Below are 15,132 nucleotides of genomic sequence, written 5' to 3' on the forward strand. Positions count from 1 at the left end.
GCGATTCGAGTTACGTGGCCGTTCGCACGCCGGCGGGCGCGAAAACCGCAACACTGGTGTCAGGAGTGGGATACAAATTCATCGCCCTCCTCGCGGCACTGGTATTGGAGAGCGGGACAACAGGCTCTCCTGTCTCCAGCGAAATTCACGGGAATCGGTCCAGGGGTGAGAGAAGCGACCCCCGATTCCCTCCAAATTACGAGCGAGCAAATTAACCCTTCACGAGAAGCAAGATGGTGTCTCAAGGCGAGCGGGAGCCGGGGGTATTAGAAATGTATATGTGTAGTAATGTAGAATCCATGGTCCAGGATGGAGTCCCCGAGCAGGGAATGTTGATTGTGCGGGAGCACGGACTCGCCCAGCTGAACCCAGGGCCCGAGGTGGGTGCGGCAGCGGCCGCGGTGTATGACACCTCCCCTCCCCCTCTTCACCAAAACCCTTCCCCAACCCCTGCCGAAACGGCTCACCCAAGCGCACCCGACATGGCCCAGCTATTCACCATGCTTGCAAAAATGTATGAGGAAATGACAGCGAACATGATCAAGCAAATGAACGAAAAGATGGATACATACACAAATGAAATGAAAAACGGAATGAAAGGCATGAACGAAAAGATGGATACATACACAAATGAAATTAAAAACGGAATGAAAGGCATGAACGAAAAGATGGATACAAACACGAATGAAATGAGAAACGAAATGAACAAGCAAATAAATGGAGTGGAAGCAAACATGAAGGAAGAAACTAAAAAGCTGCGGGGTGAGACGCAGAACATGGGCCGATGCCTGCAGGCGGGCATGAAGGCCGTGACAAAGGAAATAATAGTTGAGACAAGGGAGGTAAAGGGTGAAGAGTTGGCAGAGACACGGGAGATAAAAAAATAGAGGAAAGACTACACGAGGAAGACGGGGTAAGTGACGCACACACACACACAGAGGTAGTGGAGGATAATGGGGGTGAGCTGGCGGACTGGGTAGAGACCCAGTGCGAGCACCTGGATGGCCTCCTCCAGGAACGAGGGGAGGGAGTATGCCCCCTTGAGGCGAGTCACGACCAGGTGAGTTCGGTCGTGCTTTGCGAGGTTGAGGGGACGAGTGCTGTGGACAGGTGCACGGAGAGCTTGGGGGTATAGAGGCCCCGGAGACCCTTGTGGGGACACGAATCCCCAGTGTGGTTGTCCCTGTGTGTGTGGTGCAAGGTGTGAGTGCGGCACCGTGTGTGGAAGCGACCCCGTGTGTGAGTGGTGTGGTGGCGATGGTGCCGGAGTACGTGCTTCCCAGCACGCCGGGTGTGGATGGGGCACCGTGTGTGAGTGAGGCCGTGTGTGTGAGTGAAACGGCCAGTATGAGTGAGGCACCACGTGTGAGTGGTGTGGTGGCGATGGTGCCAGAGTACGTGCTTCCCAGCACGCCGTGTGTGGATGAGGCACGGAGTGTGAGTGAGGCACCGCGGGTTAGTGCCCCCGCGTGTGTGGGTGAGGCACCGTGTGTGGATGAGGCCGTATGTGTGAGTGAAACGGCCAGTATGAATGAGGCACTGTGTATGAGTGTCGCCGTGTGTATGAGTGAGGTACCGCGGGTGAGTGCCCCCGCGTGTGTGGATGAGGCACGGAGTGCGAGTGAGGCACCGCGGGTGAGTGCCCCCGCACGCTTGAGTGAACGGCCGTGTGCAAGGTCGCTGTGTGCCAGGGAGACCGTGTGTGTGAGAGAGCGGTATGTGAGGGAGATGTCGGTTGGCATGCGGGAGCACGCAGCCGCGTCTCCCGGTGTGAATGTGATGGAGTGGACTGTGTGCGTCGTAACACGCAGGTATGCGTGTGTGGAATGGAGACGGAGACGGCGACAGAGGAGAGAAAGCCGAGTAGCGGCTGTAGCTATTTCGGGGACCGTGCCGGGTTCACCCAGCAGTGAGCACGCGGTTTGTGCTGTGCAACGCACGAGACCGCCACGTGCTCGCTTGCGAGAGTGAAGTCCCGGTCCGGAAACGCCAGCGGTGGATTTGCCGATCCCGCGGACGGACAAAGTTTAGGCAGGTAAATGGATTTGGACCGGACGGGTTCTCCACGCGATCGTGTGTGTTAAGCTCCAACGGGCAAAGCACATGTGTTCGCGTGGGGAACCCCTCGAGACGTGGGGCTTGTGTTTTTTTATGCGCACGGTGACGCCATGGCTGCACGTGGGGTTGGAATCCGGCAGGAGGGGCATCTCTGCCGGATGGTACCGTCCAAGGAGGGACGAGGAACACGTGCAGCTGCATGACGTCACGGGCAGGTGCAAAGTGCGCGAGTTGCCGCGCAGGTGCTGCGCATGCAAAGAAAAAAAAAAAAAAAAAAGAAGCAAGCCTCACTTTCGGGTGCACAGGATTCCTGGGCAAGGGGTGGAAGACCCCCTTACCTGGGCACAGGATGGAAACTAGTTAGGGGGAAGGGTTAGCTTAGTTAGACCGACTTCATGGGGCAGGGGTAAGTCCTCATGGAGTCCGTGGAATGGATTAGGTAGAGGGATTTAGTGAGCTTTAGGATGGGAAAATGGTAAATAATTAATGGGATTATTTGGAGACAGTGACAGACTTGTGAATGTGTAGAGGGGACGTAGCTTAGCTACGTAGTGTTAAAAGGAACGTGCTGTAGTGTAAGGGATGACGTGGGAGCACGAGTTAGTTAGGGGATGCAGATAGAAGGATGGCAGAGTTCAGCGGTGTGTGTGTTGAAGAGTAGGAGAGTTGTGAGGTGAGTACATGGTGAGTGAGTGAGGCCAGCAGGTCTGTGTGTATGGAGTGAATGGGGAATGCATGGTGCGATGAGTGATTGGGGGGGAGGAGTGACTCCCGCCCAAGGGACCCCGGGGTCAGAGTAAAGTGAGTTAGGGGGTTAGTCAAATTGAAAAATGGAGGTCGTTTTGTTGTTGGTGGGAAAGTAGGCTCGAGACCCATTTGGAGGGGTGCAGGAGCCCTGTTGACGGGCTTGGGAGCGTGGCTGCGAAAGGTGAGTATCGCTGAGTGGGTACCCCGGGCACCAGGCTAGTCGGCCGCGGTAGGCCATGGGCCCATGGGGGGCCGGGATAGAGTAGTGGGCACGGGTGCGCCTGCTTGGTGCGGGGGCCCGGGGCGCCATTAGCCGCGTGGGCAGTGTTGTGGGCACGGGTGACCCTGGGAAAGGGGCCCGGGAGGCCGGCCTGCCACGTGTGCGTTTCAGGGGAGGTGCCATGGGGGGCACTCCCCGGTGTTAGGGAGCTGGTAGGCTCGGAGGCAGTGTAGTGCCCGGGGGTGCCATAGCGGGAGATTCGGCAGAGGGTCGTGCCTGCCAAAAGGGAGCCACGTGTCCCAGCCATGAGACCGTGTGAGGGCACGGAGAGAAAATTGGGGGGCGAGGCCTGAAATTGTAAGGACACCAACACAGGCGACGGGAATCTGGGTTGTTAGAACCAATAGTTTAAGCGAGAGGTGCTTGTTGAAAGCCCCGGGGTAGTTTAACAGTTAAATGGTTAGGGTAGATTAGGAGATGTACCCCTCCGCACCATCCATCCCCTCGCTGTCGTTGTGGGCCGCTGGACCCACTTGGTGTTAAGATCGCCGAACTCTGGGGAGGCCATTCTGGGGCTTCGTTGGGCCTCGACACAGGACGTTAGCTCTCCCTTGTTCCCCTCTGGGAAGGGAACGTAGGGGTTGGGAGTAGGCTAGGTGACAGAATATGTTAGCCGAACAAGGACGATAAAGGGGGTTAGGGGACGATTTATAGTGGGGAAGTAAAAATAAAAACAACAAAAAAAATAAGTTGGGGCTAAATTGGGGTTTGACAAATTAAGGGAGTGGGTATGGACAGTGACAGGCAAAGGCGATAGGTTGGGAGGGAGACCGTAGGGTATGTCCGAGCCCGCCTTCCGAGTGGCCAGCACCACCGCACTCCCTCCACCAACCTCCACTGAACGGCAAAGGCTGGCCACTTCATCGGCTGGCCGTGTTTTGCTTCAAGGCCTGTGCCGGCCACTTCAGCCGGCTGGCTGTTTTTCTTCAAGGCCTGTGCCGGCCCACTTCATCGGCAGCTGTTGTGTTGCTGCAAGGCCTGTGCCGGCCGGATCATCTGCAGCTGTGGTACTTCAAGGCCTGTGCCGGCCAGTTCATCTGCCCGCTATGTTTGCCTGCAGCGGCCTTCTTCTGCGGGCTGTGTTTGCCTGCTCACCTTTGCCATGCCATGCCCACTGCCCACGTTCACCAGCCCCGTTCAATTTTTGCTTTGCCCCCCCCCCCCTGTTCATTTCCATGTGCGCCAGGATCAAGGCAACAGTTTGCAAGCTGCAAGAACTGCCCTGTTGGCAGCTACAACACGGGCCTGCAGTGGCGGCCCGTGCACCGTGTTTGTGTTCATGCATCCATTCGTTGTGCTCATTGCGTGTGCCACTTGAGCTGGCACGGAGACTGCGTTTGTGCAGCCCATGCACCGTTGTGGTTCACTGCGTTCAGCTCAAAAGGGAAGGCCTTGGACTGCGTGTGAGCAGCCAGCCACGTTCCCTGTCACCTGCATTGTTTGAGCCAGAGACTGCATGCGGGCAGCCTGGCTCCCTGCTAACTGCTTTCTTTTTGCAGAGTTCAATGATCCTGGGCCATGGTTTAGTGTAAAATTTGTAAGTTAAGGTTAAGATGTACTGTAAATATGAGTGCGCCCCCGGCATGTATGTCTTAGCGCCGGCAATTTTATTTAAGTCGTCCGTATGAGTGAGTTTGTTTAGATAGTTACGCAGCCCTCAGGTTATTTATTTTGGGGACACGAATACCATGAATGTCGCACTCAGGGATCCGTAGGTAAAGTGTACTAGGGGAAAACTACACATGATGGCACACGAAAATTTGACGACTCGGGACGAGTCTGTAAAAAGGGAAGGGGGTAGTGTTGTGGTTACCAAATTCGCAAACCACCATTCAGGTCCCTTAGGTGAGGTATCTCGGCAAGTGCATGTGTAGTTAGGCCCAAACCCGTTGTCTAGTGGGAATACATGTCATTTATACGTGCTGCGACTCTTCAGGATAGCCGTTTTTCTTTTACTATCTTTATTTTGGACCAACCGCCATGATTACCACCACAACCACAACATCAACCACCAACCACAACACCGCTTCACCACAACCGCCACGACCTTCACGTCACACCTCGCAACCGTAGCATCGCCACCGTTCTTGCCCCGCTGTGGGTACCGGTGTTGGACTCGTGCAGGGCGCACGTTGAACAGCGTGTACAAAATCACGGATTTTGTGCTTCAAAAACGGATCAAAAACGACACACGCCCACTTTTTGCCGTCCAATCGGTGAGCGAGGGGCGATTTGGCCCCGCCTCCAGAACGATCGATATATGCAAATTTGTGGATCAAAAAGCCTTCACGCCCACTTTTTCTCGGGCCAATGGGGAGCGAGGTGAAAGGTCAAAGGGAGGGGGTCAAAGGCGAAGCTACGGGGGGATAAAAGGACGGTGTTCGTCAGTCAGCAGAACGAGAAGGAGTCGGAACGGAGAGAGAAGGGAGTGGAAGTCTGGAGCCCGAAGCCTGCAGTAGCTGGAGAAGCTGAAGAGAGTCGAACGAGGAGAGCCCAAAGAAGAGTCCAGGGTGGAGAGTCCAGAGGCGGAGAGGCGGCAGCGGCGAAGGCAGACGAGGGGGTGCTCGCGACGGTGCCGGGAGCTGCACGCCCGAGGAAGGCCGGCAGCGCGACCTGGCCGAGGTGGAGACGCACACCAGGGATAATAAAGATCCTCTATACCCCGAGCATCAGCAACCCCCTCCTGTTTCCCCCCGCGCTGAGATAGTGCGACCAAGGGGGCCCCTTTTTCCCACCCCCTGCCAGGCACTGTCCGCGAGGCCCGCGGAGTGCGGCGCCATCGCCGCTCCGCGTCTCATCACCAGACGGGTAGGCGCGACCCGGTCTCGGCCTCAGGCCTGCCTCATCCTTGAGGGTATTTCTTTTCCTTGGTTTTGGGTATGTGTTGTCGGCGCCGTCTGTGAAGTAGAATTGTATCAGTGTTGCCGTGTGCTCGGTAGTCGGTATTAGCTCTGCACTGTGTTTTCACTTTTATATTTGCTTTTTGTGTAAATGGAATTGTGTTTTCTTTTTTTTGTGTGCATTTGGTGGAATTGTATTTGTGTGCTTCCCGTGTGCCGCGAATAAATGTGCTTTATTGTTGAACTGTTCTCCCGCTTCGCTTCGTCTTTTCCCCCATTGAACCCTCATCTTGCTTCACGTAAAGGGTTGGTAGTGGGCTGAATACGCCCGATAATTAATCGAACCGTCGAGGTCGACGATAACACCGCTCGGTTATTCTGATAGTACGGAACGGGTCGCTTAAGTGGCTCGTGTCCGAAGTCGACCTGCGGCGAGGTGCGATCGCCCGGTCTACCCTCCGCGTGGGTACTTAGGTAGGTCGAATTTGGCGAGCAACCCTATCCCACGCGGGGGCTGATTGGCTCGATCGCGGTGAGACCGAAAGGTCCACCCGTGACTGGTTCCCGGCGTTAGTCCGAGAGGGTCACGACTGGATTGTCCGTCCGGTGGGCGACGTGCCGCGATTCGAGTTACGTGGCCGTTCGCACGCCGGCGGGCGCGAAAACCGCAACAATATATACTTCAAGATCGAAAGAAAGAGTAAGAATAGGTTGCCTTATGTGTGAATGAAATGATCATAAAGTTTGTCATTTTGGTCACAAAGCAGCCTTCACAACATGCATTGGTCTGACACATAGGACAGGCTTCGATTTAATTAAAAAAATTAGAGAGCAATGCATCATCTAATGTTATTGAAAACTCATTTTTGGTTGGAAAAATGCCAGCCATTCTTCACAGCAATGACAAAAGATATCGTATCAGACTCGGTCTCCATAACAGGCGACACAAGACCGCTGAAGAATTATCTCCCAAGATGCCCGAGCGGAGGAGAAATTGCGCGCACTCTGATGAGCCATCAAAATGCGGTTGTTTTTCTGATTTAACCGCACAACCATTTCAGCGGGCGTGGTTTGCTTAGCCATGGACCGGAATGTACAGCGACTCATTTAAAAGCAAACAGGTTTAACCAATAAACAATGGGATGGTGACGTGGGAAGTAAACTGCAATCTCAAGACGAAGATAACTGGAGAGTGCGGTTAAATGGCTGAAACAGTATCTCGGTTATTCTTAGCACCAATCTTATCACAGGCAGACCCTATCGGGGACACAGGACAAAAGAAACAGTGTTGCAAACATGACTTCCCTGAAGCGTGGTGTGTGTCTTCCTTGAAGCACCAAGGGCACGATGCAGGCACACAATCAGGCGCCTCAGGTGCACGGATGGCTGTGTGCACACTCTCTTTGGGGAGGGGGGGAGGGGGCGGGGGGAGGTATTTCCCGATAACTGGACGCTCTAGGCTGTGTGAGTCCAGGGCTGTTGTGAATCTGAGAGAAGAGGAGAGGTTCGATGGTCCCGGCTGGAAAAGAGAGAGAGAGAGAGAGAGAGAGAGAGAGAGAGAGAGAGAGAGAGAGAGAGAGAGAGAGAGAGAGAGAGAGAGAGAGAGAGAGAGAGAGAGAGAGAGAGAGAGAGAGAGAGAGAGAGAGAGAGAGAGAGAGAGAGAGAGAGAGAGAGAGAGAGAGAGAGAGAGAGAGAGAGAGAGAGAGAGAGAGAGAGAGAGAGAGAGAGAGAGAGAGAGAGAGAGAGAGAGAGAGAGAGATAGAGAGAGAGATGATGGCCCCGGCTGTGAGTCGCAGCTCGGTGAGGAGATGTGAGAGTTCGATGTCGCTAGCTGGGTGTCCCAGCAGTATATCTGACTGCGTGAGGAATAATCATGGCCTTATAGAGCCAGCGCTGCTGCTTCCTGCTGCACGGGTCTTGTTCATGCGCCATCGATGTCCTGGCTGTGCGAGGTCGTACACGTGGCACAGCCATGGTGGTAAAACCAGTGTTTGAGGCTCCGAGGTGACACATGTGGACCAGCCATTAGTGAGTGTGATTTATGTAAAAAAGTACAACAGGGATGATTTAAACATTAAATGTGAATGGGAGATGGGGGAAAAAAGCCAGACACGAGGGTGAAGGACGACAGGGAATCTATACATACGAGTCTGGTAATTTAGTTTTACAATTCCACTAAATGCTAACATTCATTAGGATATAACTATCACTTAATTAACCCCTGATCAACCCCTATCATTTTCGTAACAATATATCGTCACGTCTGAGGCTCACTAATGTGTTATGGCTCAGTGCCGGGATCCTTTGTCCGGGGAACGACCAAACAGTTTCTTACGACTGCGTTTAATAAAATAATCTTCTACTACTTCACCGTCCCCAAGGTCGTCCAAATGAACCGAAATTGACAGAACATGCACAGGAGGAAGATGGATGGAACACAATTCTGACCTTTTTAAGGGGTTTACTTATAATGAATAAATATGGGGGAAAAGGTGGACGGGATGAGCAGTTTGGAACAGTCCAAGCGAATCAACATACAAGAGCAGTGAGAAGGGAAATAGAAAAAGAACAATTCCGAACCAGACTCGGTGCCACAGACCTCACTTCCACAAAACAATGGGATAATGCAGGCGAGGACTTCCCTTTGGTGATGTGTTGGGTGCAGGCCCAGATAACACAATGATGTTGAGCAGACGTCGGCAATTGGTCGATTTGTCGCAAGCTAATTGTCGACATCGAGCCGACATTGCATATTGGTTGTAAACACGACTGAATTTAGCGTTTTTTTAAAAAGTACAGAATCTGTTTATTTGATCAAACATACTGTATAATCCTTTGTAGTTTTGACTTTGATTTAAAGAAGAGAGTTAAAGTTTGAGATATGGTGGTGTAGCAGGTGGACCTCAACTGCGGTATACAGGAAAAGAAACAGTTTATCGTGGTTTAAACGTGGTTTATTTATTCAGAACACCATTCCACAAAGCCGCTCCGTTGGCATTATCTCCGAAAATCTACAACACCTATTAGATTATTTGCATTTCCTCTGCAGGATTGTTTAATTACGTCCAGTCATCCTTTATCATCACCTGCTTCACGGTATAACACATGACGTGTTGTTTGCACGGTATGCGCGTTTTGGTGGGAAACCAATTAGGCCCGGTTACTGTACACAGGTTTTTTCCGCTCCCTTTCTGAGGATGAGTAGAATCATGACTACGACTACAACTTTACATTTGATCAGTTATCTATATATTACTAAAACTCTTATCTTGTATGTATGTATGTATGTATGTATGTATGTATGTATGTATGTATGTATGTATGTATATTCCCGAAATACAGCCAAAACAGTGCACGATAGCGCAAAAATTTTCAGCCCACATTACTCACCATTCTCCTGCGGTGTGCAGTATTAAGTTTCGTTCAAATCGGGCAACCAAAAAAAATTACTAAAAATCAATTCCCGATTCAGTCAAGTACTCTTCGGGAGAATTTGATCAATGCAAATAACCTCAGCGGTATAGTTCGCTAGAGCTATCTTTGTTTTTCTTGAAATTATTTTTTTCATCAACCACTGTCACAACGGGAACCCAACGGGTTCACGGGTCGTCTAGTTTAATATTAAAATTTTGTAACAAGTGTCCTGAGACTGAAACAATTTGTGACATTGTACTGTGTTTTACAAGTTGTATGTATTTGGTCAGCGGGTGCTAAATACAGTGGGGGAGAAGTTAATGGCAATGATCCCCCCAATATGTTTGCCGTTTTGCATTCACAGCAAGTACAAATGCACCTTATTTATGGCCCATCCATCGCACAGGCAATGGGCCTTATTTATGGTCCGCTCACCAGATTCTCTTAGCGAGGGAGCCTCCTGAGTGGAGGCCAATGAGCCGACCACGTGCCTCGTGGTTGGTCAGCATCTCAAGGAGATGGGGATGGGCCAGGCATCTGCCAGGGGAATGGCCAGACGGATACCCCTGGAGTACCGGTGCAAAATGGGCACAGTGACGCGCTGCTCCGGCACATGCTCCCACACGTGACCTGACCGTCGCATAGAGTGAGACGCCCGGGTTATCACTTCCGGATTAATTTATTTATTTTGTCCTCTTGCATCTTGAGATACTTTCTGCTTCACCCTATGAACTCTCGTCATTAAATTTTCAACAAAACTTTATTATGAGAATATGGAGAACACTAATAAATTTCACATTAAAAAAAAAAGAGAAGCTGTTTTCGTCATGTTTCGCACACGTAATAATAATAAGAAAAAGAAGAATAGGAGGGGAGGAAGAGCCTGAGCACAAAGCGGACATGAACGCGACAATTATTGTTCTCCCCATGTAGATTTTCCTAATTAAAAATGAGAAAACCATAAAAACGTTTCCCAAATGACCACAAAGGAAATGCATAGGCGACAGACACAGTATGAAACCTTTGATTGGTTGTTTCGTGTTCTCCATCAAAAATTGAGCTGCCATTCAGGCCTGCTTCCGTTCAAAAGGCAACGGTTGGATCACAGAAGACGGATTGGTCTCATCGCGCTAGAATTGATTCACTGGGTTGGCTGTATATCAGTGTTTGAAAACAATGTTGTTAACTTCTGAAGTTGTCAAAAATCGCATCAGCATGTCTTCTGAACCTGAGTGTGAAGCACTTCCAGCCCAGTTGAAAATGATCCGTCAGAATTTTCACCCCCAAACTGTTTTCGACATTCTGGGAGCAGTTACCGCCATGTCACCTGAATGAGGAGTTTTTTCTACCAGGTGGAGAAACTTCACCGGCTACTGCTTGCTTGCCCTGTTAATTCGTGCCAAGCAGAGCACTCATTCAGTTCTCAGTCGGCCGAAAACCTCACTCCAAAACACCATGGGACAATCGCGGTTAAATTCAGCAGCAATATTAGGCCGTCAGCTTAAGCGTCGGTTGTTCAGCTGAAAAAGTGACTCCACTATCACTTGACGAGTTAGTAACTCATTCTTAATCCAAAGGTTTGACATCCAAAACATGCCGGCTTAAAAGTTTGCCATAAAATTACTTTGCACTATTTCTTGGCTGCGCTTTGGCTGACCGCGCCAATCGCATCGTGATTCAAACAATGAACTATGACGACTGATGAATCAGATTGCTTGATTTCATCATGCGACTGGTCAAAATGGCAATGCTCATGGATCTCTGATTTCAGCTGGAGGTGTCAGAATGTCGGGAGAAAAAAATCCCATTTAAAGTGCCTAATGCACTACAGCTTTATCAAGAGCGCCAATGTACATTCTTTCACGGTCCAGAGATGGACTAGGTATGTGGAATGTGTTCAAAAATGGATTAACTTGGACGGACTGAGTCATGAAATTGCAAAGCAGAACAGAACATGTAATCGGTATAGATTTCCCCAACATCCCTCACGGAGCCCATTTTCACCCTACCTGCTACCAACGCTTAATCAAAAAATAAAATAAAACAAAAGACATGGAACGTGGACAAATTCGGATGCTTGCCTCGTCCGCGGCTGGCTTTGGAGGAAAACTCAGAAATGTGGTTTTCAAGGAAAGTTCATAGCTGATGTTAAGACCCAAAAGTTTGAATGACTGAACTTCTTCAAGAGGATTGTTAAGGAAGTATATGGGAGGGTTCGCCAGATGGTCCTTTCAGAGAGATAGTGAGAGTGTAAGATTTGGCAGAAGTGAAAGACATATTCCAAGTGTTGGACCGGCTCGTGATTCTATCGAGGTCTGAAGAGAGGGAAGAGGCTGCTACCTGCCTGCCTCAAGGATGAAGGGTGTCACGGCAGAGGGTGGAGTCATCAGCAAATAGACAGAGAGGATTTTCCAGAGAGTAAGAGAGATCATTGATGAAGATCAGGAAAAGACTAGGTCCAGAACACTGTCTTTGGGAACTTCAGCCTTAACAGGGATGACAGGATTTCATTGAGAGCCACGATAGTAGAGTCTGGCTTATCTTGCATGGATTTGTGCGGATGCAAGGATTGCAAGAACTGTGCGGAGACTCCTCAAGAGCACAGGCTCATGGACGACTCGGATTTATTTGAGGCAGAGGAGGACAACCATGTTACCGAGTGACTTCCCAGTTTCTCTAACTTTGAGGCCTTTCTGTGTGGTTGAAAGCTGAAGTTTCCCCTCTGCATCACTGGCATGTTCATTTCAATGTCATTTGCTGTTTTCGATATGTCCATTTTGTCTTGATCCTCAGAAATGTGTACATATTGCTCACCTGATGTATAGTGTCTATTCATCATCACGTCATTCGCTGTATTCAACTGAACCATTCTGGTCCCGATTTTCGAAAATAAGTACCATTTAAGTAAGTACTATTCTGTAATGGGAGTGTCGTGTTCTATTTTGATGTTTTCAGATGCTGTGATTATTTGCTACCATGCTCTTAAATATCGGAATATATGATCCAAATTTGTTCTATGTGACACTCTTTTGTCGAAATATCTTGTTTCGACATTATTCCCTCCGAGTGTTTGAGTCCCTCATTAAAGTACCTCTCCCAGTTATAGGTCCTCTCTCGAAATCATACCACCTTCATGTTTGTGCACATGGGATGTAATCGATTGTGGACTCTGAAAACTAAGTTTTGATCCCACAAGTGCATCCATGACGATGTTGAGGGTGCATGAAGTTGGTCCGAAGCACCGATTATAATTAGACCAATCTCGTGAAATTGAGGTTCCGTTCACGAATCGTGTGGCAACCCCAGACTCACAAAATTTCACGTTGGGAGAGTTCCCTTCGTTGTCTCGAAGCTTACGAAATCTCATACCTAGCAAATTCCCAAGGACGATGTCATGAGAGCATAAACCTGATACTTAGCTCTAAAATGAGCACCGTTTATCCCACACGACCAACTTTCCGTCTTCTCTCAAAAATACCGACAGGATTTTGAAGTCAAACTTTTAGCACAAGGTTGGTCACATTATCAGCAATCAAAAACTGTCAAAGAATGGTAGTCCCCGGGATGGTGGAACAGAACTCATTTTCTAGACACTTCTGGAGCTTCAGCTGACGGCCTATATGGCACATACTTAAAGACCGGCTAGACCAAGTAGAAGTGCAGGGGATAACATAAGAATTAATCAACAGGACAGAAACCTGTTACAACACATTTGGGGGGGGGGGTAAACATGGAGTAAACACTGTAAACAAGCAATGTAAGGTGAACATTAAATTTACATTGCATTCCATGTGCTTTTTTTATGTACCTTGTCTGTCATAGCGGTAACGATAACATCGGTAGATAAACCCCTTGCACCGTTTTGTTCTTGCTTTTCGCAGCATCAGCTCTACAATCAGAATCTTGTGACACAACTCCCAACAATGCCTGGTCATCATCCCCGATCATACAAAGAAAGTCGCCGCTGGTGTAAATGTATATGCATATGTACAGTATGTATGTATGACTTTTGTTACCACCACAGATACATTGACCCTGTGGTTTGGAAGTAATGTCACACTGAAAGAAGAGAATATTTAAAGAAAATAATTGGATGGAAATGTAACAAATGTTTCACATGTTGCGTCATTTTAATACAATGTTTTCTTCAGAAATGATTTGGCTGCTTGTTCTTTTCAATTTTTAGACATTTGTTTGTTTTTGATTTATGAATATTTTATAACATTTCAAATAAAGAAAATTGACAATTGTTCTTTGTTCAAGCTCTTGATACTGTGTGGGTAAGGGTACAACAGTGGGACCCGCTTAATAGAATCACAGTTAATAGAATCACCCGTATTATAGAATCAAAATCGTTGAGACCGATTCCATTGTATCTAAATGTACACAATTTTTCCCGTTTATTAGAATCAAAAACCCACTTAATAGAATCAGCTGCTGGCCATCCACTTCGACAGTTCAGCGCCTACTGGCCGCACAGTTCCAACTTTTGCCACCAGGCGGCTGACGTCACGCTAAAAATAACGCTATGCCACTACAGTGATTTCGGTAGTCATTGTACAGATAGGCAGACGGCTGACAGCTGCAGTCTAAGCACTAGGCGTGTCGTCATTTCCACGATGGACAGAAAGCGGACGGATCGTTCAAACATTGATAAAACACAAATCCTGAGGGACTATGACGCTTTGCCCAGAATGAGCCAACGAGAAGCTGCAGACAAAGTTGGAAATTAACCAGCCGATCCTATGCAAGATTCTGAAAGATCGAGAGGCCATTCTGAAAGGTCAAGTGGATTCGTCTTCTTCTCAGAAATGCAAGCGAAGCGGCAACGCACCCGATGTCGAATCAGCAATGGTCAAGTGGATTCAAACTTCTAGAGAAAAGGAAGCACCGCTTTCTGGACCTCTGATGCGGGAGAAAGCGGCTCAGTTCGTGGAAAAGTTCAACAACAAGAAGTTCAGTGCGACAAACGGCTGGATTGACCGGTTCAAGAAAAGACATGGAATCGTCCACAAGAAACTTCACGGAGAGGCAGCGGCGGCTGACGTAGGAGGGAAACAACAATGGCTGGACCACGTGTTTCCGGATCTCGTAGAAGGCTTCACGGCTGATGAGATCTGGAATGCTGACGAAACCGTGTTGTATTTTTGGGCCTTACCAGACGGAACGTTCCTCTTCAAGGGAGATCAGCACTGCGGTGGGAAAAAGCCAAAGGAAAGAATCACGGTGCTTTTTTGCTGCTCGATGACTGGTGCTAAGCGTCCTCCTTTCGGTATTGGTAAAAGCAAGAATCCACGGTGTTTCAAAGGCCTCAAAACAATTCCAGTTCGCTACAGAGCCAATTCCTCCGCATGGATGACAGGTTTCCTCTTCACTGAATGGCTCGATGAGTGGAATCGCGAGCTTCGGCATCATGACCAGAAAGCGTTGCTTCTCATCGACAACTGTCCGGCACATCCCCAATCACTTCAACTGTCGAACATTACTGTGGCATTTCTCCCGCCGAACACAACCTCTGTTCTTCAACCGTTAGATCAGGGAATTATCCGTTCATTCAAAGCTCATTACCGCCGTGCCATGCTACGAAAAGTGCTCACTGAGATTGACAACGAGGATGGAGCAATGACAGCGAGTGACTTGGCGAAAAAGATAACGATCCTCGACGCTATGCTGTTTACGGACGCAGCATGGAATGATGTGAAGACTACCGGCATAGTGAACTGCTGGCGCAAAGGAGGAATTTTCATCGGAGCGGCAAGCGAAGGTGAAAGGGTCGAGAGCAATGACGACGAC

General features: G+C 49.2%; 2 protein-coding genes across 6 annotated transcripts in view; one reads left to right on the forward strand and one right to left on the reverse strand.

The window, feature by feature from the left end:
* Window positions 1–13,476, forward strand: part of GDF11 (growth differentiation factor 11) — a 242,688-nt gene extending 229,212 nt beyond the window's left edge. Inside the window, exon 3 of the mRNA XM_085869286.1 lies at window positions 13,221–13,476. Coding sequence (XP_085725412.1) covers window positions 13,221–13,391 — 171 coding nt within the window. The 3' untranslated portion in view covers window positions 13,392–13,476. The remainder of the gene's footprint in view (window positions 1–13,220) is intronic.
* The window catches only part of ABITRAM (actin binding transcription modulator), a 74,252-nt gene that overhangs the window by 25,722 nt on the left and 33,398 nt on the right, over window positions 1–15,132 (reverse strand). The gene's annotated exons all lie outside the window — the stretch shown is intronic.

This window comes from Eptatretus burgeri, chromosome 2 (assembly GCF_056783735.1).
Source record: "Eptatretus burgeri isolate ZD-2024b chromosome 2, Ebu_testis_v1, whole genome shotgun sequence".
Lineage (NCBI taxonomy): Eukaryota > Metazoa > Chordata > Myxini > Myxiniformes > Myxinidae > Eptatretus > Eptatretus burgeri.